Source organism: Drosophila navojoa, chromosome 5, assembly GCF_054131105.1.
Source record: "Drosophila navojoa isolate 15081-1374.11 chromosome 5, UAZ_NAV_1.0, whole genome shotgun sequence".
Classification (NCBI taxonomy): Eukaryota; Metazoa; Arthropoda; class Insecta; order Diptera; family Drosophilidae; genus Drosophila; species Drosophila navojoa.
Window position 1 is genome coordinate 21,903,627 of NC_142893.1, and position 27,723 is coordinate 21,931,349.

General features: G+C 41.6%; 1 protein-coding gene across 1 annotated transcript in view; it reads left to right on the plus strand.

Moving 5' to 3' along the window:
* Positions 1 to 27,723, plus strand: part of side-V (sidestep V) — a 50,451-nt gene that overhangs the window by 9,010 nt on the left and 13,718 nt on the right. Inside the window, exons 2-3 of the mRNA XM_018106708.3 lie at positions 8,219 to 8,906; positions 27,287 to 27,422. Of these exons, the coding sequence (XP_017962197.1) occupies positions 8,687 to 8,906; positions 27,287 to 27,422 (356 nt within the window). The 5' untranslated portion in view covers positions 8,219 to 8,686. The remainder of the gene's footprint in view (positions 1 to 8,218; positions 8,907 to 27,286; positions 27,423 to 27,723) is intronic.

The window sequence follows — 27,723 nt, forward strand, 5'->3', positions numbered from 1 at the left end:
AAGCGTCTCTCTTCCAACAATATCATATACCTTTCCTCTCGCCCGCCCTCTCTCTCTCCCCCTAGCTCTTCTATATTTTCATTTTTCTGCCCCGTGTGTGTGTGTGTGTGTGTGTGTGTGTGTGTGTGTGCAATGTGAAAATTTGTTTGGCCGCCGTGTTTGTTTTTGCATTAGCTGCGGTTTAGCCCTATCCCTGCACCAGCTCTGTCGGCGTCTCTGCCCTTGCCCCTGCCCCTGCGCCTGATTCTGTCCCAGCCTCTGCTCTTGGCCCTGGCCCCTTTATACCCTGGTGCCAGCGAATGGATAGTCACTTGGCTGTTGTCGCTTTTTGCCTTCTTTATGGCTGTTAACGATGAAAAATTTGTGCCCTGTGCGTGACCCAGCGCCTGCGACAGCCGCCCCCGACTTCAGCCTCAGTTGGCTCCCGCCTCCTGCTCGGATCCCCAGCCTCAGCCTCAGTTTTGGCCTGCGTGTTGCGCTGTTCCGTGTTGCTATGCATATGTCAAAGTAAGCCGTGTAGACTGAGAGACAGAGCAGCGCAATTTAAGCTCGGCATACCCTCTGCACGTGGCGCAAATGTCGGGTATGCCCAGCTGACTGACGTACACATGGCTCAGAATGGGCATCGTATGCACAATAATGACTGATACTCGGTAATTATAGGGTATACTGTGCACGGGCAGCAACAGCACTTATAAGTGGCATTTTTATATGTTGTCGCCGCTGTGGGTTAAACTTAATCTCCATTAGAGACTCTGGCCGGGGGCTTGGCTGCCGTCAGCATTGGGGTAGAGCGTCTGGCCGGCGAATTAGGGAACTTTCCGTAATGTCCAAAGTGCGACCAAAGTGCTGGCTGCTTCTTTACGAGTGTGTCCGCATGCATGTGTGTGCGTGTGTGCGTATGTGTGTGTGTGTTATTTACAGGTATTGTTTTAGTTGTTATGGTGGTTGTAGCATGCCATACGCATCATAATTCATAGTACATTACTTCTGGGGGCAGAGCCGCAGTTAATGGACGGCTAGATAGAGTCCATTCACTTACGAGTGCGATAAGCAAAATCGATAGCCCAGCTAAATGCTCAATTAATGCCCCGGTGTTACGAAACATACAATTTAAGAAAATTCAATTGTTTGTTAGTCAGTGTGTGTGGATGGCTCTGCTTTGTTGACCTGTGTATCTGGGCGGTAATTAAAACAAAAGATAAAGTGCGTAAAAATCCAATTAATTTCACACCGCAGCCAATTAAGTTGACAGTCAGCAGGACGCCCAGCCCACTTGCTGGCTGTGAGTAGCAGATCCTGTTTTCTCATGGCACACACATACACACACAGAGAAAAATAGAGAGAGACTTATCTATATATTGTAGTATGGAAGGCATCAATTAATTGTCGCACACTCGCGCACATTTGGCAAACTTGGCTTCGGCACGTGCGTAGGCTATGAAAACCTCAAAACGCATTCACACTCACCCAGACAAAGGCCCACAGACCATTGAGCATAGACGCGCCGGCAGTTGGCCTCCTGTGCTACATCCACTAACAATTTCCTGTTGTGCCACTCAGCAGCAGTAGCAGCAGCTCCCTCAAGTCTCTCTCTCTCTGTCTCTCCCTCTCTCGCCCATGGCTTCTAGTCAGTGGTTTCCTTGCCTCGAGCACCCGCACATGAAATACATTTTTGAGAACATGCGAGCGAGCCAATAAAACATGTTTTAACCACACCCGCCGTCCACCCCTCTCCAATATGCCACCCCCGTTGCAGGCAGCCGCAGTTAAATGCTGGAGGAACAGTAAAGGGCTGCAAAATGCGGGAGCCAGGCCACAAAAATTCTCTAGTGGCACATTCGAAAATAATTTTCCAAACATTTTGTAATCCATTTGAAAAACGCCAAGGATCCTCCACGTGTGTGTGTGTGTGTGTGTGTGTGTGTAGCTGCAGTTATAGGTGTGTAGGTGCGTGGGTGTGCTGGCACACCTCGTGCTCGTTACGCGGCATTTTCCAGTGCGAGCCCCTCGAGCTGCGCTGCGGCTGCTCCTTTTTTCCAGTGCTGCGGCGACAAACAAAAAAAATATAGAAAAGGAAATCAGTTTCTTTTTTTATTTATACTTTTTATAAGTAAACAAACTGTCGGTCGAAATGACAGAGAGAGCGAGAGGGAAAGAGAGAGAGCTAAATACATATACAAATAAGAGATGCAACAGTTTTTTTTTTTGGGGGCCGTGTCGAAGTCAAGGCAAGGGTTCGCTTTCGTTTATATAAACAATTCTTGTTATATTTATATGAACTACAGTTACATGAATTCATTTTGTATGACTTTTAACCATGAGGTATACCCTGTACTCGACCAGGCTGATGAGGTGTGTTATCATGATGAGATCTATTATATTGTATAGATTAAATATATATAGAAATAGTTTAAGTTAACTTCAGAGCGAGTGCAAACTAAAGAATAGCCACTTATTACAGGGTATACTTTAGTGACGCATATCTTTATATAAAAATATCATATATGGTGCTATCTGCTTTTTTTTCCCTTAGAAGCCTCTTTTAGGCGTTTGTTGATATTCCAGGGTATCTCATAGTTAATTACAATCCCAATAGATTTCGTTGATTGTCATTTCCAATTCAGCCTTTTGTCGGCATTGACGTTTTGCGTGCTCATTGGCCGGTGTCCCGTGTCCTGCCAGTTGATCCCTGCTGGGACAGAGAATAACGGAGTCGCGTTGACTTTTTGCTATTAATTAAAAAAAACTCGCTGAAATAATAAATGCATATAGAGATCATATAACAAACTCATACATATACATATACATACCTCATATATATGCATATTTTTTATTAAAATATGCGCAAACAAAAAATGGCAAATGAAAATTGTTTTGTTTGGCGCTGCATTTTCCATAGCAAATATTTTCACACCGAAATTTTATGCAATTTTATTTGCTTTTCATTTTGTTAAATATACAGAGCAACATGTGAAATGCATTTTTGCTATTGCACTTTAAAAGTTGGCATCGCATATAGCAATAATAAATTTGTGTGACCGACCAGAGGGAGAGGTAGAGCATAAATGAAAGAGAAAGAGGGAGAGAGAGAGAGTCTATAGAAAATTGGCAAGCTGAACGAAAGTTTTGTGAACATTTAAATATCACTCGAAAAAGTCGTTCGACTTTTTGTGGCTTTTTCGCCAAGCCAAGTGGCTTAATAAGAGTTTTAAGGCTTTTGATGCAACAGCCCGAAGGCTTGCCTGGCCAAGAAGAATGCCAGAAATTCAAAGCAAAAATCTTTGATCAGATTGAGTTAATTATGCCGTAAAATACATGTGGTTAGATTTTAGGCAAAAGCCTGCAGCTTCGTTATTATTTCAGACTCACTTGACAGCCTGGGCATTAAATATTAAATTCAATTATTTAAATGTCAAGCGACGGGGCAGAGAAAAATGTTGATTCTGCGCCCATTATTCAGAGCAGCTGTATATTAGGACAGGGCCGGACAAACAGACGTTACGTGAAAAGAAAAGATGCCGAATCTGAAACTGAAACTGAAGCACAAGCAGAAGCAGCAGCAGAAACAGTAAAAGAAAGAGAAACAGAAATTGAAAGAGCAAAGCAACCTCTTTCAAAGGAAATTCCCTGCAGACTCAAGTGGAAACAAAATAAAGAATAAGTGCTTATTGTTGTTGCTGTTGTGCTTGTTGTTGCTGTTGCTGGAAGTTTGTAACGCGAAGCAAGCAAAAATAGTAGCAAGATTCTATTATTAACAATGCGCCCAGTTCTAAGGCGACGTGCAGATATCCTGGCACTTCATAAACAGCAGCAGCAGCAGGAGAAGGAGAAGGACGTCGGCGACGATGAGAAGAGCAATATGAAACAATGACAGCCAACAATGGACAGCACAACGACAACAACGACAACGACAACGACGACAATGACGACAGCGACGACGACGTCATCATCTTGAATAAAGTGTTGACATCTTTTTGCCCATTCATTGTGTGCCAAAGTCTGTCCGCTGTGGCCGGTGTCTGGCACAGTCTGTGCCAACAATCCTTGACTAACGCTATGCGTCCTTTTTAATTAATTTTACGTACTGCAGCCCACCGAGCGAGCAGCCCGCCCTCCGCCTTCCGCCCGCCCCAGCACCAACTTGAGTTGGCAATGTGACAGGGTCCAGTCAGTCAGTCTCTTGGTCTTGCTGGACAGAATTGAGTCTCAAATTCGTTTTGCATGTAGAGATTGTGCTCATAAATTTGTTGGCGCTTGTCACGTCGTTCTATTTTGACGCAGTTTACCTCAATGAAGGAAGACAGCATTTGATGCGCCCCAGGATGTGAATGAAGAGATCATGTGAACCGAGCTGGAACACCCAGCACAGGCACAGACACAGACACAGACACAGACACAGACAGTCGAAGTAGGAGCAGCAGCAAATCACTTATGCAAATTGGCTTGGCGTGCAGAATTTCATGATTGTTTGCGGGGGTTTGTCTAGCTGAACCCGAAAATCAACAAAATGAATTGAGCAGCTTAAAGAAAGTCTGGCAGCTCGGCCTTGCCTTATATGCATGGCCCAATCCATCGACAGTAAGAAATGCAGATAAAGGGGAAAATGGGATTTCCATTTGCCCGACTTATTCAGTATTTTATTGGGCTCCCCAGAGACATCCTTTGCCTCTGCCAGTGCTAGCCGAGTCGACAATAGGCCCATAAACAATTGACCATCTCTCTTGACTCTTTCGTTCGCTAGACTTCTGTCTATACGCAACGAATGTGCCGGCGCATGTGTGGCACCTGCGCTTACCTGCCCGCAACGTATCCTGCTTGGCAGCCCCAAATTAAATACCCATGTGAAGCCTCTAACCACCTGCGTCTGCCGCGCCCTCTGAGTTATGCGCCTGCCTGTGGCTGTGTTACGTGGGCGTTTGAAGTGTGCCAGAGACCCGTCTTGGATCGCTTGAATTTACACGTGGCGCGATTCATGGGGGCTGCCTTGGCCTCGGTGCGCGCATGAAAATTAGATTTTCAGCCAACAGGTTTCCATTATTCGGCAACGTCTCCAGACCCAATGTACCGCGCGTTTCGCTTTGCATAATACATAAATATTTTCTATTTGCGCTAGATTCTAATATGCGGGCGGGACGTATCTGGTTTGAGGTCGGAGCTCTGTGCTCTGTGCTCTGTGCTCGGTGCTCGGTGCTCTGGGATCTGAGGTCTCGGGTCTCAAGTGGAGCCAATAGGCAGAGCATAAATAAGCAGCGTACTGCGAGGACTCGCTCTGCCCATACACTTCAGATATCCTTGCGCCTGCCTGCCAGGCTGCCACTCACACATTTACCATTCAGACATCATTCATGCGAATGCTGTGAGTGGAGGCTCGTGAAGGAGGTGACTGCGCCAGCAACTCTCATTTTTATTATTTATGTTACTCATTCCCCTCGTATCCTGCTTGTTGATTGCTTTGCGTACACGTGTAGTTTGTGGGCCCAACAGCCAGCCTATATACGATATATATGCCCTATATATGTACGTGATATACATATGTACTTGCACATGGCTCAAGCGCTTTGTTTGCTTCAGCGTCTCTCCTCCTCGCTGTCCTCGTCATCGCCTCGACGCGCTAATATTATGAATGGCAATTCATGCATTGTAGCCAGTTCCAGTTCCAGTTGCCAGTTGGCAGTTGGTAGTTGGTAGTTTCCTTCCACTGCCAGCTGGCAGCTACTTTTATTTTGGCTCCAACTGCTACGTAGAGTGTAGCTCACCTCTGACACATTCAGTGAGGGCTCAGCCTGCTGCTCAGGAGCGCAGCGCAGGTTAGAACTAAGAATAGACGCCCTAAGACGCTTCTCTTATGTGCTCCTCAGTAGATGGAAGCGTCTTGCAAGTTTCATATAATCGATTCATTAGTATACCAAGTACCCTGTGAAAATGGGCTATTCCGGGTATGTTGGCTTTTTTTAGGTTTATGATCCAGGAAAAAAGACGCGGGGAAGCAGCCATCAAACATATTTAACCTATGTCAAGCCGACGAGCAGGGACGATTTAGCTACAAAAACTTAGAACAATTTTTGAAATAATAGATAGAAAACATATTAATATATAGTTACTAGATTTTGTAAATATTGAATTTAATTTAATGATATTTATTATTTTTTATTTCCGTATCCAAACCATACCCGCTCCACAGTTAATGAAATTGAATTGAATTATTTTATTTTATTTATTTATTTTATTATTAATAATATATTTCTTTTTGCCAAACGCGAGTTCCTATTTTACTCGATAAAAAAATTGCTTAAGGTTGTTATGCTTTCGATTTTTTTTTTTGATGACAGTCGCTTTTCAAAATCTGTCGAAAAGTTGAAAGTCGACATTCTAAAAGATACATCAGCATCAAAAACAGAATGGACTCAATCAACGATGAGCTAGACTGCTGCGCTTTCTGTCTGATGGCTAAGAAAAACGAGGTGATACTCAGGTGCAAGCATTCCTATTGCTTTGATTGCATGGACGCCTATTGTGAGACAGTGCGACATAATCGTCGATGTCCAGTTTGCCGCAGAGCCTTTACGTACTATGAGAAAAGATATGGCAAGCCGTTGATTGTGGTTGTAGACGAAGATGAGCTCGGCTCCACCGATTCCGAGACGAGTGATGAAGATTGAAGCAGAGAATTATACAGAAACGAATGTCAAATATTAATTTAATTCATTGTTGTTCATTTCATGTTAATATATTTTGCAATTTGTGTTAGTCAGCTGTATCTCTGACCCGAGCCACGCGAGAGCGCGCCTGTGTCTATTTGTTCCCACTTCAGCTGCTAAAGTGTCGAAGTAGTGTGTGTGTGAATTTACTTGTGTTTGCATTTGAGGAATTGCTGCCAGGCCCTCCGCTTGGCCAGAAGAAAATCTTGCTAAATTGCTGAAAGCAGAACAGGGAAAATAAAGTGGAGCATATACGTAACAAGTCGAGGGGAAACGCTCGCTGCTCGCTGCTCGCTGCAGCCTGATTGCTACTTAAATCTTTGTATTTACTTCATATTAAGCAATATTTCACCTGGCCACACAGCCGAGACTTTCACTGTGAATGACAGCCCGCCAATGTGTGTGTGTATGTGTGTGTGCGCAAGTTGTGAATAAGTTGTGCTCACCCTGTGCGCTTTTATTTGGTTACATTTACGACCTTTTTTGGTCGACTTCACGACAATCCTGAGTTATTTGTTACACACAAAACAAAAAATAACAAAAATGTATTGAGGTCAATTTGTTTTGTCATGTTGAAAGCTTCAGGAAAATGCTCCTTTCGCATTAAACCCCCAGCGAGAGCTCAGCATTCTTGTTGTTTAATATTAAAATAAATATTTATTTATTTATTACTTGCCTCGCCCGAGGGCCCAGCAGCAGCTGACCAACTGCAACCTGGCCACTTGGCAGCTCTCCGAGGTGGGCCTGTAATCTATCAGCTATATTGCTCCCAGGCTGTGCCTGTCCAGCATTGAAACCGCTTTCAGGCATTTTTAATATTTAAATAGTTGCCATCAAAATGATTACTTAAGTCTTCGGCAGAGGCCATGCATTCCAAATGAGTTATTTTTACTAAAGGCAAAACCTCTCCGCAACCTTGCTGCCTAATGCCAAAGGCATCTCGTCTCTCCCCTGGGCTGATGTGAGTGTTTAACTCTTTGTTGTTGCAGCTTTGCTCTAAACTATGTTGGCCAAGAATATGACTGTGTGTGTGTGTATGGTATTTGCTGGAAAGGCAGTGGAAAAATGAGAGGCAAAGGGAGGCAAGCAAATTTCATTACATATCACATATATTATTCCAAATAAAATATCTTTAAATATAATTGTATATAAATCAAATTAAATCCCGTTGAGTAATTGTATACAAACATGTTTGTTATTACATATTTTGTAATTAGAAATATTTTTGGTTAAAATCGTCTAACAGAAATTTGAAATGCTTTGCTGCACTTTCGTAAATCGGCTTAGTTGGTTAGATTAAAACAACAAGCAAAACTGTTTTCGAGAATAATCCGCTCGAGCCGTGGCAACAAAATGTTTAATAATCTAGCAAAAGAAAAACGATCAGAATTCTTTGCAAGCCACAACATGGAAATAGAAATGATTCAATTCAATTGCAATTCAATATTTGGTTGCTGTTGTAGCTGTTTTTGTTGTTGAAAACTAATTCGTGAAAATTCTCCATTTTCTATTTACAGTGGCGCATGGCTATGGCAGAGACCAAATGCAAATCAAATCAAACTGAAACAACACGAAAAACCACATTTATAGAGCGAAAAGCAAACTGTGGCTAGTGCGCGAAAGAGACAGAGAGAGTCACAGAGACGGTGTTTGTGTGTGAGAGAGAGATGCATACAAATGCAATACAATGAACAAAATACAAATATCAAATGCGAACTCTGAAAAGCTCCCCGGCGAAATGAAATACTTATGAAAAACGCGAAATTACCAAACGCAACGCGAAAACTTTAAGCGCTGACAACGCGAAACGTGCAAGGCACTTTTCCACGGTTCGACGGGGCCAGGTGAGTGGGGCCGACAGCCAACAGCCAACAGCCAACAGCCAACAGCCAACATCCAACACCCCGTGCTAACTGCATAAATAAGGCAGCCAATATCAAAGTTAAAATTATAATAGATCGAGCACCTGCCCCCCACTCTGCGAAATGCCGCAGCGCGCAATGGCCACGATGTGCACAACGAACAAGAACAAGAACTGCTATCAAAACACCAACAACAGCAGCAATAGGAGCAACTATTGCAGTAACAACAGCGGCAAGGAGTCCTCCTGCTCGCCAGTCCTGTGGGTCGCCCTCGTTGGCTTCGCCCTCGCCCTGAACCTGCCCGGCTGCCTTGGCGAACAGCACCCGGCGACGGCTGATGAAGGTGAGTCTAAGATTCCATTTCACATGCTATATATAAACCAGCTGATGGGGTTACAATACCCTAACACACACATACGCACGCACGCAGACACTCTCATCGTTTCGGGCGCAATCCAGCCAGGGGGTGGCATAAATAAAACATTGGCAGCTCCATTGACGGAATTGCGTCAAAACCTCAATTGAAAAATAAACAGCGTAACCGCAAAAACACAAGTCGAAATGTTTGGAAATGGAAATGCTGAGCGCTACGCAGGGTTACAGAGCCACGCCGAAGCGAACCCAAACGAATAATACAATAGCAACAGCAACAAAAAAGCGAAAAGCAATTTAGACATTAACACTTTGGTGGAGGGGTTGCTGTGCGCTCGGTCGGAGGTTCAGTTGTATTGCGTTTGGCTCGAAAATGAGCGTTAAATTAAAAAGAAAATGGGAATAACATTTTGACAGGTTTTACTTTTTTCTTTATATCTGTTGAATAAAGGTTAGTTTGGGCATTGCCGAACCATTACAATGAGCTCTCCAGTGGCTCAGGCAGGGGTGGCTATTGACATAAATGCCACATATGGAGCAGGAGGTTAAGCAAAATATCTAGAGAGAAATACTTTTGAAAGTTCTATGCAAATTAAAATATATATTTCATGTTTTTTTACTGCAACATTCGTGTTTATTCTCAAATGTATAAAAAATTATATATACATTAAAATAATACAAATAAATTTAAAAATAATATATGAAAGCAAAGTACTGTAATAAAAAATGTACAAATTTAAATGTTAAATTAACACTGAGTGGCGTTATTCTCTTGCCGAATTTTTTGTATGGTTTTTATTTAACCATTTTTTAAATTTTTACAAAATATCATAGACCCAATAATATGTTTTTTACGAGGTAATAAACAGACTTCAATAGGAAGAGACTGCAAAACAGTGAGGCAAATATTCAGTGCATGCATATGGTTAAGCAGGCGTTAAACTGAATGTTTAAATGTATTTTTTACAGCTGTATATTTCTATATATGTATGCACTTAAATAAATGAATCTGATCTAGTAGGCATACTAAACAAATTATAACAAATAATTTAATAATACAAAACTAATAAATAGGCATTTAAGTATACTTAAAAATAAGTATAATAAAAATAAAATTTAAATAAGCATTTAAGTATACTTAAAATTAATCTAAAAAATTAGCTTTTTTCTTTAAAATTATTAGCCTTTACAAAATTAGTATAAAGCATTATACGACTTTAAATTCCTATATAAAGCTGCTTCCAATAAATATCTTTAAAAGTATACAATTAAATTCAATTATAAAAGTCAGTCAACTAATAAATAGAATGAAATGCTAACCCAGAATTTTGTCTATTTTATTTTATTTTATTTATTTATTTCATGTCAAGTGACATTTTGTCAAATTTTATATATTTTATCGTTTGGTTTTTTTTCATAAGGAAATTCTTTCGAATTTTGGTCTATCTTATCTAACAGGACTTATCTTCGACAAAATAAATAAGATTAAATTATATATATATATATAAAAGATAAAATGAAATGTCTAGACGCAAACTTTTTATGTCTATATATTTCTAAGAAATATATATATCAAATTAAATAAAATTATATGTATTAAATATGAAATACAAAATTGCCTGAAAGCAGACTTTTCCCAAATATTTTCCCACCTAAACCTAATTTTGTTATTTTAAATGAATTTCACGCACATGAAGTGAATTTCGTAAATTTTCCTCAAATTATCAATGGATATTTTAGGGTTTTTTTTTTTTGGCTTTTCCGGTTGTGGATTGCTGTTGTCCTTGTTGGTTCATTACGGCTCACTACTATGATTAAATTCTATTTGCTCGATTGTGTGTTGACTTTTGGCCTCGACTCTTTTCGAAGGGAAGGCGTAACCTTTCAGGTCAAACATCTGGCATCGAAATACAGCACAGCACACATATCCAAATACACACACACATGCATACACACACACACACACACACACACACATCCACCGTTAATTACTCTGGTGCTTGGCAAATGGAAATGCACTTTTCGAGTTTGTAATGTTGCGCTTGGCTGGGCCAGCGATTTGTCGATGGTGACAACTGCAACTGTGACCGGGATGTGACTCAGATTCAGTTGCGGGGTGGGCTCTAAATTCTCATACAAGTCGTCTCTCTAGCTTGCATATATGTACATATATATTGTATGTATGTATATATGTGTATACTCCTCTTCGAATTGTGCCATGTGTAATTGGATTTATGCTGCCGCTGATGCTGGTGACAAACTGTGACAGTCGTCTCAGGGCAGCCCTCGAATCGCGCTCCATTGACAGCAGTTGCCGTTGTTATCGATGCCATCCACAGCTGATCGTCATTATCATCGTCATCAGCGTTAAGTAAATGTGATTTAAACTCGATTATTCTCAATTATTTTGTAACATGCATTTCATTTCAATTTCACTCTAAGAATGCCCGAACTCTGTTCCACTTTGGGCTGCTCAACCCCTCGGCCCTTTAATTTCTTGACTTTTCCTGCCTCGGGCTTGATTTCTTTTCCTTGTTTGTATTATTTTCTTTTCTCTCTCTCTCTCTCTCTTTTTTTTTTATTGGTTCACTTGAGTGGATTTCGATGCCTGAGCCTCTCCTCGGACGGTTGCATTTGTTTGATTGAAATTGATTTGGTTTCACTGGGGATTTCATTTGACTCTCCTTGCCTTCCTATTTGCTTTTCCCTCTCCTTCTTCTCCTCTTTGTAAAACCATAACCATATTGTAGTATTATTTTCAAGTGCTGCAAGTCGAGTTCATTGCGGCTTAAGTGTTAAAGTTATAAGCAGTATAAGTACATATATAGCTCCGATTTCCCCTCCGCATGCGAAATGAGGTTTTTTTTAGCTCTTCAGGCCTGCTTTGAGAAAGATTACGTTGTATTTTTTTTGTGCTCTCTGTTCATTTGAGACTTATTGAAGTACTTAATTTTATGTGTGGGAAGAGCGTCTCATAATTCGCCCCCATAGAAAGCTGACTTTATCTTAATTATAAGTGCATCCTCGCTCTGCACTTCATGCTCTTATTCTATATGTACATATTGTGCATCAACTGGTTCCCCCAAGTCCAAAAGCCTCAATTAGCAATCAAGCTTCAAACAGCTTGGACTACATTAAATGCAAAATAGGAAGCGTTGTCCTTTTTTTCGTTTTCGCCAGGGCTCGGGGTCAACAGACCCCCGATTGGCCGGCGGCGTTGCTATCTAATCAAATATTCAACCTTTTTTATTTCGTTGAACTGATTTCATGACTGCGATAAGCAAATATCTGCCATTCCCCGACAAATTGCTTGTTAACAAGTGCATTTTAATGCGAACGAAGAAAAAATAAAGTTTACCAAACGCCTCGATTTTCCTTTTTGGCCAATTTGTGGCATGTCCGCTTCAACTCCATGTAAGTGTGTGTGTGTGTGTGGGTGTGTGAGTAGCCGCAATTGGAATGAATGTGGCTAATAAAAATAAAAACGAGCCTACAACTGTATTTGCCTGCCCGCTTTCGCTCACCCCTCCCCCCCATCCCCCTCACACACTTGGACAGCCCTTGGCTTTTGTATGTTTGGCCAATTGGAATAGAAAATTGACATGGCTTTTTGTGCTTCGCTCTTTGTATTTGTGCACCAGCTGTGCTTGTGGCCGTTTTTTTGTGGCCCGTAATGTAATTTAAACATGCAACAAACTATTTGGCAGGATTTGTAGTTTGCACAATTGCAGCTCCGCAGAGAGGGAGAAACAATTATATAGCCGCTGACGCTGAAAGCGAAAATAGGGTTATTTCGTTGCGTATGAATCTAAAAATACCTCGAAATTCGTAAATAATACCATATTCAAGGCCAGTCTAAAATAAAAACCCCACAACGAGCCTTACGGCTTTAACGGGAACATTTACGGAGCGTTTGTTGCCAGGCGACAGGAGCTTGTCACAGATTTTTAATGAACCTTTCAATGGTAATTGGATTCCAGGAATTCGTCACAGATTTAATTGTTCATTTCCTAGCTATTATTGACCAAAAACAAAACCAATAAAACAATCTCCATATATATATGTATGAACAACTTATGCGCTTGGAACCACAATAAAGGCAAAACAAGTACATAAATATGTCAGGGTCTCGCCTTAAATAAATAATAAAAGCAGATGTAAAAATAAAAATAAAAAGCAAAACGAAAATAAAATAAAATAATAAAAAATAATGCGTTAGGAGAGCGCAGATGTTTTGACACAGAAATAATCCATTAATTCAATAAAGAATCTCGCTGCTGCTGTTTTTTTTTTTATACTTTGGCCAGAGGTCAGAGGTCGTCTCACTGTTTTCTTTTGGCAGGCAACTTTGAAAGCCAAATATTTGTACAACAATTTGTATAAATGGTGGCATTTTTTTGCTTTTTTATTTATTTTATTTTTTATTTTGGGACACCCGCAGCATCCTGATGCTGATGAAATCAAAACCCTTGACGGCGCTAAGCGCGAACGCAAATAAGCAAAGTCCTGAACGGATGTTGTTCATTTTAATCCTTGATTTCTTGTCCCAATACATATATTGGAAAAAACCATAAAACACACATAGGATATCCCGACCCTTTACCGCCGGCAGCTCCTGCTGCTCCTGCTGCTACGCTCTCTTGACTCACAGAAGCTAAGCAAACAATATGGGAACATGGCACCCAAGTACTTGAAAAATTACCCACCCGCAACAGAATATCCTCGGAATGGATATGTGAATGTGCATGTGAATGGTTTGGTTTTGGTGCCTTTGACGCTGCTGTGCGGCATGAATGAAAATGCGGCAAAGCCAGAAATATTTTTAAAACAAATACCAAAAACACAATCACACACACACACAGAGAGAGTGAGAGAAGGGACGTAGGAGAGAGGGGTGCGGTGCGATGCAAGGACACGTTCAACACAAAAATCAATGGGCTCACTTTTAAAGCGCTCGAATTTCATGATACGGCTTTTGGCATACACACCTATCGATGTGCATGCCACACGGTTGTGTCTGAGTGTTAGCTGGTGTGTGTGTACGTACGTATGTATGTACGTATGCTGATGCGCGGTCAAGGCAGGGGCTTGGGCCTGGCTTTGGCGTTGGCGTTGGCGATTCATCCGCCTGTTGGTCATACGCCGCCTGCGGAATGGGAATTGCGGATTGCGCATTGGCGTCGGTTGCCTTTTCGATTTACAAATTGTAAATTGGCACTCGATGATTTTCGATTTTCGAAAACTGAATGATGTTCGGATTCGGTCCTGTGTGCGCCATGTCGTGGGTGGCTTGAGGAGTTATATGCACATGTAGTTTATTTGAAATGTAGCAGTAAATTAGAATTGGATATATTAATTGAGAGTAGAGTTGTAAAATTGGCGGAATTTATGCAGTAAATTAGGCAAAATGAGATTAGAGCTGTGAATTGGGCATAGATAATTGAATAATCAAATTTGATCAATTTTTAAATAGTTACGAAACTAAATATATTTGGTCAATATGTAATAGTATGAAAGATAATGATAAATATCATAACTGAATTTATTAATGAGTTAAAATTATAATATTTGGCTATTTTCTTTCTTTCTTTTCTTTTTGCCAACCTCAATAGCTAAACAGTCAAATATTTATAATGTTACGTTTTTAAAAAGAAATACATATATTTTGTAAATAAATAGGGATTTCATGTTTTTTTTATTTTTGTATTACACTTACACACTAAAAAAAAATATATATATATTATTTATTTTAAATTAAAGTTAACTAAATATAAAAATATTTTGAAAAGGCGAACCAGTTTTAAAAAAATAATATATTTTTTTATAATTATTTGAAATGAAAATATTTTTGATTTAAAATACTTAAAAACATCTACAAAATGAATTATTTAATTTCTTAAAATGAAATTATTTTTTATTTTATATACTTAAACTAACACCTAAATACCTATGTTAATGAAAAACAACTGGAATCTTAAAGAAGTCTCTTGCTCAATTCAAAATACAAAAAAATTAATTGAATAATAAAACTAAAAACAAAGCTTAATACTAATTGAAGTATAATCATAAAAAAGAAAGAAAATAGTTTGGGCATTTGTTTTAGATGCACAACTTGATAAAAAATTCTTATTTGAGGTTAACAGCCATTGTTTATTCTCTCTTTTAGCAATATACTCATTGTTTTGTTCAGTAAGAGTGTCAGGGAGCGTGAATACTAAATGGAAGCGACGAATGCGTTGTCTTGCATATAGATGAGTCAAATTCTTTAACCGCCCATCGTCACATATCGAGCTGTTTGAGTCTAGGACTTTTTGCATGTGCCTCTCACATACATATGTATGTATGCATGCATGTATGTGTGCCGGGACTTTCAACAAATTTGGCATTCGTTTTTAATGTACTTGACCCGCCAGCGATAAATGTGAGCTCTGAGAGCTGAGAACCACTGTCAGACGGCTTGCTTCCCCGCGCGGCTTCCTGCCTGCCTGCAGCATTAAACTGGAAAAGTGCAGCTTGGTCCTTTGGCTCCTGGCGGCATGTGGCCGTGACTGTGACTATGTGAGTGTTTGTTTCCATATGGGTGTGTGTGTGTGTGTGTCACTGGCATGCTCCATTTATGCGCTGATATAAGGAATTATGCTGAAATCACGTTCCCACACACAAACCAGCAGCAGCTCTCGCACCACTCGCAGCACTCAGAGCAGAGCGCAGCAGAGAGAGCCCGCAGAGTTAGAGGATAAGAGCTCGGGCTCTTATCCTTGCAGCAGCAGCGGCAGTCGCTGCTGCGTGGAAAATCTCAGCAGGAGCCCCGAAGAAAAGTGCTTCCTGCATAAGCGATTTTCCCTACTTATGGTCTGTATATCTGAGTGTAGGCGTGTGTCTGTGTATGTATGTGTGTGTGTGCTTGTGCTGCATTCTTTGATGTTTGTTGCTCTTGTCCGTTGTTCTTGCTACCGCCTCGTACTATTTATTTTCACATGAAATGCTTTAATACACACACACACACACTCACACACACACATACGCCATCTCTTTTGCACTGTCTGAGCACACAAGCAAATTGTCTGCTTTGCTTACATAACGAAATCGATATTATATCATTTCGGCAAACACAATTTGCCTACGGCATGCTCATATTTAAATCATTTTCAAATAATTCCAGTCAATAGAATAACGGGATTTATTTATGGATGCGAACAAATTTAGATGTGTATTTAATTAGCTAACTGCATAATTATCCTCAAATTAAAATTGGAATGTAATTGGAGTGAAATCAATTTGAGCTCCATTTCGAATTCCGCTTAGAGAAATATCTGTGTTGGAATCGGATTTTGTGATTGATGCCGAATTTATATTGTGTTAATATTTTGCCCCAGCTCTAGCCGAGTGTCCTGAATGTTCGCTCATTTGAGGACGTGTTTTGGGCCTGTGGAACTATAAATCGAATTCGCGCCTAGTTTAATGCGAGCACAATTGACGGCAGACACCTTTCGGATGGAGGTTTATGGTTGGTTTAACAACGACACGTTGGCATTCGACGGCCCTTCGTCCCAATCTTGATTTGGGTATCTGTGGTGAATGCGTCTGTGATTTGGTTAAAATGCCATCATTGATGCCAATCAATCGACAATTTTATGGCTGCAGCATTTTTTCCTGTTCTTGTTCTTGTTTCTGCTTCTGCTTCAGCTTCAGCTTTGCCTATTCTCAATCACTTGGCATTTGCCTCTGTGGGCTATGACAAATGAAGAGGAAGCTGGCTGGCAGGCTACCAATGCCTGGGCGTGCCCACAAATCACCTTGCTAAGGATGACAATGACAGTGCCAAAAATCAAATCATTGTCTCCAGCGCCTTCAAATTAACTCTCAACGGAGGGCAGGCAGCAGAAGGATGCTGCGTAATGGAGATTTATCAGTCACATTATCTGCCCATCAATCTTGGCGCAAAGCTGGCAATAGGTAAAGGTGTGTGTGTGTGGGCTAGACGCTCGGCAATAAAAGAGTTTCCGAAATTAAGTATTTCCTATGCCTAATCTAAGCAGCGCCCCACGAAATTAAATTGTTGGCAAACAACTAAAAATACAAATCAACTTGTTCCGCCACACGACAGCGTCAGTCTTTCGGCAATAAAATACAAAATATATACATTTAAATATCAGCTTATGTGCAGCCAAAGGCAATTTAATTTTCATGCATATTTAAAAGGCAATGTCGGAAAATTTACGAGTTCATCAAAAGTGTTTGGCTGCGTTGAATATTCATGAGTGCGCACCCGAAAAAAGACTTAATGCATATTTCAAAATTGTCGAGCAGAACTAAAGGCTGAAAGCCAAAAACTGAGCCAAGAGCTGAGAACTCAAAACTGAAAACTAAAAACTAAAAACTGTTAAACTGACAAAAGTCTCGAGCGAGCCGTTTGGTAATTAAGTTAGCAACGATTCAAGAGAGGCCAAGCCGGAGCTTTTCTTATTTTTTCCTCACTTCACTATTCAATTTGCATATTTGCTGGCAGCTCAATCTTTTTTGGCTCTCGTTTAGTTTATGTTTATAAGTCTCATAATCTTCTTTAATGGTTTGTTTACTCAATTTTATGTAGCTTTTTGACATTTCCCGCTCCAAATTAAACGCAAACAAAGCAAGCGATGCACACGCCATATTTTATGGACCCAGCTAGTGGCGAAGATTTTTACTTCGGCATGGGCGGGTCGGGGGTGTGGGTCTAGTCCCCACTTCTATACCCCAGTTTAGTTCGTATTCCCAAGTGCAGTGTTAAAAAAAGCGTGGCAGTAGACAAAAACAAAGCCAAAACTTGGGGCGGAAGTGGCTGTGTCTGTCTCCCCTGCCCTCTACCCTCTCCTCCTACAACACACAGAAAAAACCCCTAAACAACGCCAGCACAGACTGAAAATAATAAAAACTAAACGAAATGCAACGAGAACAAAATAATAATAGGAAAATGCGAATCTGAAAATGGAAAATTGCTGTGCCACTTTTCTATCGAGGGGGCCGGACGGGTCGGATTTAACTAAAAACTTGTGAGCTGAAAAGCACAACGAAAATATGCACATGAATTCTATTTCGATTCTGCATGAATCGCAGAGGCTTAAATTGCCATAGATGTATGTATGTATGTATGTACTAATACATAGAGAAGTCGGCGAGAAATCAACATGTGAATCAAGGGAATCCTGCTTGATTGAGATACTTTTGAAAGAGAATGACCTTACGGATTGATAGATGATAATTCGTAAGTGAAATCCATTTTGGCTAAAAAACTCACAAAATTGATGCAATAGACTGAGCAACGATTGGCAGTAGATTGGCCAAAAAGGTTGAAAATATATTCCCACGTTTGACTTGTGATTGACGTTGAAGGACTCTGGTTAAATAATCTGCTGTTTGAATAATTATACCAACCATATAACATATGGTTAGAGATAATTACAGTTTTTTTTAAAAGCAGTTTCAAATGTGTTTTAGAGGCTCTTTTTGATTTCAAAATGTGCTAAATCTAGCTTAAAATTAGCCAAAATGGAAACAGTGCTCAGAGCTGTTGTATCTTTGATAGTGTTGGGAAGGATTGATTTTACGATATATCGATAGAATTTTGCCCAATGTGGATATATCGTCTTATTTATAGCTAAATCAACTGGAATTCCATTAAAAATTAAATTTTTTTATCGTTTATTACACATTTTTTATTACAGATAATTCAAAGGAAATTTAATTTCCTTTTTCTGAGAGCGTAAACAAATATTTATACCTTCCAGCTGGCTCTCTTCTATCAAATAAAATATAAAGCAAGGCATGAGCAATATTACTTATTTATAAATTAACTATTCTTAGTTAGATTCGGAGATTTAAATTGATATAATTTTATGTTGTTACTGCAATTCAATTTCTTAAATTCTTTTAACGATGGTAAGCCAACCGATAAGGCCATAAACTATATCGATGATTGAAACCATCGGTGGGATAAAGCATCGTGTTGAATGTCTATCGATTATTATGCATTTCTAATGAGCTTACGGATTGATAATTGGTTGCAACTTGCAAGCTAAAACGTTTCTGAACTGGGAAGTGAAATTCATTTCGTCTACATAAATCACAACGGACTGAGCATTGATTAGCAGCAGATTAATTACAAATATTGAAAGTCAGATTCATATGACTGATAAGTGTTTTAAACATGTAATATAATTAATCAAACCAAAAGTTAACTGAGGACCAGATAATGATTGCTTGTATATTGACTTGACCAAAGATGATTAAGTTGATGGGTAAGGTAAAATTGGAATGAAAGTTACAAACTAATTTAAATTTTGTATTCCTCTTTAGTTTCAATTTGTTGCAGCATAGACTCAAAGCTGTAGTTCAAGCTAATGTAGTGAGTGGCTCAGTAAGTGTTAATATGCAAAGGATTTATGTTAAGCCTAAATAATTTACTTGAAATTCTATACTAAAAGATTGTAAGCTTTCATCATGGATCCGCATGATCCACAGTGTGTAAACGCTTCAGTCTTTAGCTATTCTGCATCCAAATCAAACCTCCCGCCTAGCAAAACAGTGTAGTTTCGATGCACTCAAAGTCTATGCGCGTATCAGAAGCTGTGTCGGCCAATGAATTACTGCTCGTCTAACACTCGACAGATGCCACTATACAGCTGCAGTCTATATTTTGCAGAATTTAAATTGAATTGATTAAAGACTGCTCCGCCGAGACCCATTGAGATATTCCAAATCGGAAGTTAGCCTGCCATTTAAAACTATAACATCGACTCTAATTGATTGACATCGCCATGAGAAACTTGCTGCTGATTGATAATCGCACAACTTGTCTAACGACTCGCTCATGCACGCATACATATGTATATCTAAATATACATATATATATGCATATATATATGTATTTATATGAAATCTGGCCCTCGCACTCAGTAGGCACCCGAGGGAGTAAACAACAGCTGATCTCGTGTTGCTTGAAATATTCTGCTGGCGTATTTATATACTAAAAGGTGTCTTGTAACCAGCAGCGATTCTGTATTATTTTTTCTCGTTCTTTTTTTTTCATTCGATTCTCCCGCTGTGATTAATTTTTGCTATTCCAATTTTGTGCCACAGCCGCTCGGGGTTCGCCTGGCATTTTTATTACGTAGTTCGGCTGCTCCCTCGCACAATGCGACAGTGCGACGAGGCGAGGGCCAAACTGACAACTGGCGACTGTTGCCGTTGCCGTTGCTGTTGCTGTTGCTTTTGTTGTCTCTAGTCGAACGCCCATTCATGGCTCCTAAGTGGCCCAATGCGTTTCTCTGTTGTTGTTTTGTGTGCGAGGTTATTAATGATCTACAAATTCCCCAGACATTTCATTTCATTTGAAGTTGACACACAAAACGCATGACAACGAGCGCGGGCACGGAACCACAGCACTATTTGTGTGTGTGTGTGTGTGTGTGTGCTTGGAGTGTGGGGTAGAGGAGAAAAGTGAAACCAAATTTTAAAACTGTCCAAACATATCTAGCCAACCAACATATGCCATTCCATTCCATTCTATTCTATCCATTGCATTCTATTCCATTCTATCCGGTTCGGTTCGCTTCGGCTCGTTGTGGCGCGGCGATAGTAAAATGATTTTGAGTAATTTATTTTATAGTAGCGCTGAAGTATTTATTATTTTGAAAAGCGCTGAACAATGCCGTGATTAATTTGACATACTCCCCCGGCCGATGCGCCGCTCCTGCCGCTTCCACTCCCGCTCCTGCCTGCGTTGAGCAAGTGGCGCAGTAATCCCCGGGAAATTCCTTGCGGCCACGTCCGCAACGTCTGCCACGGCTGATCGGAGCCAGGGCATTTCACTCTCTCGATAGCGCAACATATTTGATTTTATGCGGCCCGTGTTATTTATTCGAATCGGTTTCGCTTTGAGCCCCACAAAACATATTGCGGCAACGTGGCCTTTGAAGGCGCAACTCCTCCCACCCGCAGCCCCAGCGAAGCACACGAATCAAAACATTTTAGCCAGCGTCCCCGCCTCGGCTGGCTATAATTCAGAATCAATCGTTATGGTTTTGGCAGCTTGCAAATTTTTCTTTATTATATCATATTAATTTTATGAGTGTTGTTTTTGCCGCTCTTCACAGGGGCCGCCTCGGTAGGCCCCGGCAGCTACTTTATGGCATTTAAAAGATATTTTTCATATCAATGAAGCTTTATTCGGGCAGGCCCGAACCAAGCGGCCAGGACTCCAGCCCACAGGCTGTCCAAAAGAGCAGCAACAAAAAAGAACTTTGCTAAATTTCCTAAAGTCATGCAAACATTTTTTACATATATCGATTTTTTTCTTAGTCGTCGGTTACTGTCCCGTTATTGTTGTTCTTGTTGTTGTTGTTGCTGCAATATATATATGTATATATATATATTTTTTTTCCTCTTTCATTCAGAAATTTTGTTGCGTGCCGCGTCAGGATGGGGGGCTGGGATAGAGCTCGGTTTTTGGGCATACATATTCAGGACTTGTTTCAGCACATTTGTTATGACAGGCTCAAATTGGGTGCTATCAAAATTATATATTATTTTGCATAATATCTTCTTTCTGGGCTCACATTGTGCGCTCCGTGCCTGTCAACGACGTGGCTAGAAGAGCTAATTCGATGCGGCATGGAATTCCATGTTACCCAGCGATTAGGCCACGGCACCGCCCGAGATGCGCCGAACAGAAAAAAGAAGGAAAACAGACCGACTCCTGCCAGTCTCCCACTCGAGTGGAGGAGTGACGCACCCGACCCAACGAGAACAACACGCAGCACTTAGACATTTTATTGCAACTATTTGTCAGAAGGTGTCAGCCAGTGAGTCCACTTCAAAGCAAACTTCCATTTGCAAAGCACTCTCCGAACAATGGCGCTTCCACTTGGCTAAGATCCTAGCCAAATGGACTAGTGCCGGGTCTGCACCTGCGAGATTTGTGCAACAATCAGCGTCAATTGGGGACTTACTTGCCAACTTACCCTTGCTTACCTAGCCGAACCGAACGGAACGGAATGGAATGGAACGGAACTGGCGACCAAGTGCGACCCATTTATGGGCTGCCATAAACACGTGTAAATCCCGTTCATAATGAAAAAGTCACGATTTCTAGTGTCAATATCGTAAAGAGAACTGGCAAACTGGCAACGGTCGGGCCAAATAGGCGAAGAAGTCGTTGCCATAACCATTTCAGAGGGTTCTTATGCCCATTCGGGTGCAATAAAATCGAACTAATTGAGGCTCCCACAACTGAAGGCGCGTCCACTTCTATGGAGCCCGCCCCGAGCTGGCAGCGGCTTAACTTATCTATCCCATCCGCAGACATGCCCGCTGCCATGATCTAATCACTTTGACTGATGCCTCTAGCCATCGAGACCATCGAGACCTTCGCTCTAGTCCATTGCCCGCTGCCCGCTGCCCGCGCTCGGTTATCTATGTAGTCGCCTCTGCGTGTTCTGTTTGCATTTTACAAATGTCAACAAAAGAAAATGCCTTTTGAGGTTTCTATTAGCGCAAAGGAGGCGGAGAGCCGTGCGTGTGTGATAAGCGTGGCGAGCCTCATGCTGCGTTGCATTTGATGGACAGCAGAGCGAACGCGATAACTGCAGCACGATGGAACCAGTGGAGCCGTCAGTGCTAGAGTTAGGATTGCTCGTCCACCCTTGCCTCAGGTAATCCATCATAAAATTAGTTTTGCTGCGCTTGCACAAAGATTTTCGAACATAGATTAGGGCCGAGTGCAGCTTGTTATGAATTTATAGACCCCTATATACATATATACATGCTATATGGCTGAACATAAATTAATATTCATGAGACACACATGAAATATGCAATTGTTCAGAGTTGAAAATACTCCAAATTTATTATAATAATGCAGTCGACAAGGGTCGAGCCGGAGGAGAGCAGCCGTTGACCCAATCTTTATTTAATTTTCGCCAGGGCAAGCATGGGCTTTGTTATTGGCCGGACTTACGCTTTGATAAACGCACCAAACGGTACTTTTATGCATAATAATCCCATCTAATGAAAATCCAATCAAATGTCTATGGCACACACACATATTTTCCATATTTTATAACTTCCTTTTGCCGGCAAATAAGAAAGGGCGCTTTATGGACATTTCAGATATTTTCTGGGAACTCTTATGGCTAGCAATCAAAGTACTTGTCTAATTTTGGAGTTAATTTAGGTGAGATTGTCACTGGAGCGGCGATTGGCCGTAGGCAATCGGCATCGTATTATGACTCTCGGGCCTCGTCGGTTCCAGCAAGTGAATGGGCTGCCAGGGCAATGGGCACATCCGCCAGCGCTTTGATGTTGGGGCCCAGGCCCAAAGAGTCGCCAAATGTGCCTGCAGGAAATATTAAAGCTCAAATCGACGACAACGAGTAAACTTCTTGACAGTGTGCGCCATTTGGCCCAAACTCAAATAAACGGCAACAAAATAAAATACATACAACAAAAAATGAACCGAACAGAGCAGCGAGGCGAATACGCCCAGTTGACTGCGGGTGAGGAGGAGGCGGGGGGATGAACGGAGTCAAAGCGGGTCATAAATGGCCAACAACTTGAATCGCAAATTGTCAATGGTCACGTGCAGAGTAGCTACTGTTGTTGTTGTTGCTGTTGCTGTTGCTGTTTGACAATACGGCAATAAAGAAAAAAATCAAAGCCTTTGTTGTGGCTGTCGTTGTTGTTGTTGTTGCTCTTGGCAAGTGGCGCCTATTGAATCGTTGGCGGCTTTTACTTGAGTCATTGCCAATTTGTCGCCAGCCCGAGTCAATTTTGCGGACATGCAGCTCTAAAACAATAGAAAATCTCGTGGCCATGGCTCAGTGAATAAATGATATTTATATAATGGCCAGCTTAGGCGTTGTAAGTGCTTGAGCATATGGGCATAATTAGCTCTACGACAGGTTAACGAAACGAGGCAATGGGACATAAGTAGTTGACTCGCTTGGGATTTGCATGAATTCTCTTCTAAGTCTTATTCATCAATCTTCTGCACATTTCATTTCCGTCTCTCAATGTTCTTAATCAACTTTTTAAGCTAAGCAGATATTTCATGAACTACTCCCAGCAACGTTCCGACTCCTGCGTCTCTCCATAGGTTTCCTCTTCCTGTTTTTTAACGAAATAAACATTCTGTTTGATTTATTTGGTGATCTGTTTGGATCGCTGCTGCTGCTGCTGGTGTTTGTTTTACGAGAGGCGCCAAGTTCTTGTTGTTGCTTATTTATGAATGCGACGAAAAGCTCTCGAGGGCAGTCTCTGCTTTCCCATTCTCCATTTCCCATATTCCATTTGCAGCGGGGCCCCCGTGGGCGAAAAGCAACAAATGATCTAAATAATTACCCCGTGCTGTACAATAGAGTCTTGGCTCTCTCGCCGCACGCAGCCGAATGTCAAAATATTTTCATTTCAATTTCGAGCTGCAGGCGTAAATAAATAAATAAAATGCTCGTTTACGTGGTGGCCAGCGTCGAGCTTGACTGAATGACTGATTGGCTGATTGACTGATTAATTGGCTTGCACTTAGCATGGATTACTTAGCATCAAAAACAAAAGATCAAACACCTGGTTGTTTTCTTTTTTTGGGTATTTATCTAAGCATTGTGTAGCGGGTAGCAGAAATAGAGCCAATTTTATATATATTATGTACCATATGAATATCGACAGATTCTATTGGAGAGTTCCACGAATTTTATGCTATCGACATGCATATTAATGTTCAAAGTTCATAAATTGAGTTTCTGGAATATGAAATTCTTGTTGAACTCCGCCCTCATATTAGATTGTGTGTTGAATATTGTTTATGTTTCTCCTCTTCCTCTTCCCTTTTTATACATGAAAGCAACTCTGTAAATGCCCCGAACGAAGCGAGGCAATTGAGTAGAAGAAGAAGAAGTCGGTCGCATCATGTTGACGCCCACATTAAGTGGCACAATTATGAGGCGACAACATCGGGCCGAGCGACTTTTCCGGCCCCAGAGACAGGGACGGGGACATGGACAGAGACGGGGCCTGTGCGATCCATGTTGTTGCTTAATTATAGAATACATCATGCAAGAAATTTGTTGTATGCACCATTAACAGCCGAGTGTCCGTCAGCGAGGCGCGCCACACGGGATGGGGGTGGGGTGGGGCCATGCCGTGAATGGCGGATGCCGGCAAATTTGTCAGAATGCTGTTGACTAGATAAATAATAAACCCAGGGCCTGGACTAGTGCCAGATCGCAGCGGATTTACAATGAATCCATTTACGATGCGACACAACATTGAAATGCACTTTCAGGCGAAACCGATTCATTCATTCAATCAATGCGTCAAATTCAGAGCGTGTGACAATAAATCTTTTGCGTGTGGGGCGTTTGGGCGTGGGGGCGGCTGGTCCCCCCTAATTTCCGTCAGAATGGATCAGCTGACCTAGCCGACAAATGACAATTGCAAAAGCTTGCAGCGGATCATTCAAATGCCCATTTCGAATCAATTTCGATTCGATTCGAATTCGGCAACTGCCTGTTTGAATGGTGTGTGAACATTTGTTCTCCCATCGCAGTCGCAATTAGCCATTGACGCACTCAGCTTGGAGCTTGGAGCTGCCGGCACAACTTACACAGATGGCTGACCCGTCTTCATCCGTAACTCATTTATCGCTTTGATCTGCTGACCCCATTCCCGCCTAGTTGTGAAGCCAAACAAATTGCATGTGCCCTCGATGAATTAAATCATTCGTTCGGATACCAATTGCGGTCATATTTTTGGCGCCTCCAGCCCATGGCGCATTTGGTTAAGTAGGTTTTCCTCTGTATGTAGATAGATAGATATATAGGGCTTCGATTTGTTACACTGATTTGACACATCTCTCTCGATTCGTCCATGGGCATAACTAATGGCCATGCCCATTTCTCATGTTCCGGTAATGGCGCCCCAAATGGAGCTTTGAATAAATGTGAAACAGCTGGTGGAAGCGGAAGGGCGAATGGTTCCGCTCGCATTTCATCAACCCGAAGCGAATCGATGGAAATAAACTCGGCCCAGTTCAGGCCAACTCAAAATTGTTGTATTCTTGGACGAACAGGTTTCCCAATTCCACATAATTTTCATTTATTTATTTTTTAATTTTACTTGAAGCCCTCTGTTCATTCGGCGTACTTGAGTAGCCGCAACAATGCATGCCACAACATTCCATTCTGTGCACGAATATTCATTAGCTAATAATAATTCGCCCACCCTCCTCCCTTTGGCATATCCATTCGATTATACATGCAGAGCGTGTGGCGCTTGGCGCTCGTCGCTTATGACGACAATTAATCAGCCATGGACACAAAAGTTGCTTAGTTTACTTTCTGCATGCGGAAGGCGGAGCTCCATAGTTAGCAGTAATATATATATACATATATATATAGAATATGGTGTCAATTAGGAGAAATAAAAATGCATTAAATTAATTAAATTGCATTAACGGCCAGAGGCGGGAAAAGTCTATTTCGATAATCCCATCGAATCCAATTGATAACTATTGATTAATATTTTGAAGAGCTTAACAGCAAAGCAAACAGCAAAATGAAAAACTATTTACACAGTCGAGTTCACTGGAATAAAAAACTTTGATAAGCCAGCGGGGAGGGGTGGAGAGTGCTGCAGAGTGGAGTGGGGCATGGAGACATACATACAGATAGGCACGTACGACACGCCCATTGCCGTTGAAAATATGGAAAATATAATTTGTATAATTACAAATGCTTTGATAATACCAAATACCAATCAACAAGAAAGGCAACAATAGCAATATCGCCACAATTGTCGAATGCGGCCTCAGCTACACCCAGCTGAGGCTGGGGAAGGGGCAACAACTAATTGCCCGCCAGCCGAGCGGCTGTTGCCGCTGCTGCTCCACAGCGGGCGGCACGCACAGCGCGTCGCCATCGATGTCGACACCACGTCGCGAGCCGCTAGCTGCGAGGCGCCACACGCTGGCTCCGCTGGCTCGGTGACATGGCCACGTCGTAGATGCGTAGCTGCTGATGATGATGACTCCATACCAGCTCAGCTCAGCTCGGCTCGGCTCGGTTCGAGTTTGCTTACCCTTTCAGCGCGAGCTTATCATCAAAGGAAATCAAGCTGTCAGTCAATTTATAGTTATGCCATACGCTCTGCGTGTGTGAGAGAGAGAGAGAGAGAGCGAGAGGGAGACTCACGCACTCGCCTCACGCACAATGTCAAAGTTCACATATTTCAATTAGCGGCAGTCGCTTGCCTTGCATTTGCTGTAATGTTAATATTTCTAATGGACATCCTTCTCCTTGCTTCCTTCGCTCATTCCAGGTCCCCTGTCGGAGGTACTGACGGCCGTGGGCTCCGAGGTGGCGCTGCCCTGTGATCTCATGCCGGGCACCATGATCGCCGACAAGGTGCAGCTGGTCATTTGGTATCGCCAGGGCAATGTGAAGCCCATCTACACGTAAGTACCTGGTATAGGAATAAGCTATAGCATTAAATTATCCTAGCTAATATGAAAACTCTATTAACTTTTGTTCATTTTGGCATCTCTCGTATCTCTGGCATCTCTTCAAGTACCTAAGCCGCTTAAAAATCTCTTTTTATTATGAGGCACTCTAATCTCTCACATAAGATGCCATTAAAGCGCCACCTGTGCTCTCCCCCCACCCCACCCCCACTCGCCTCTAATAAAGTTAACTGAAAATGTGCCAAATATTTTTTGATATTTCCAATGGCAAGCGCCGCCGCCAAGCTCCACCCAC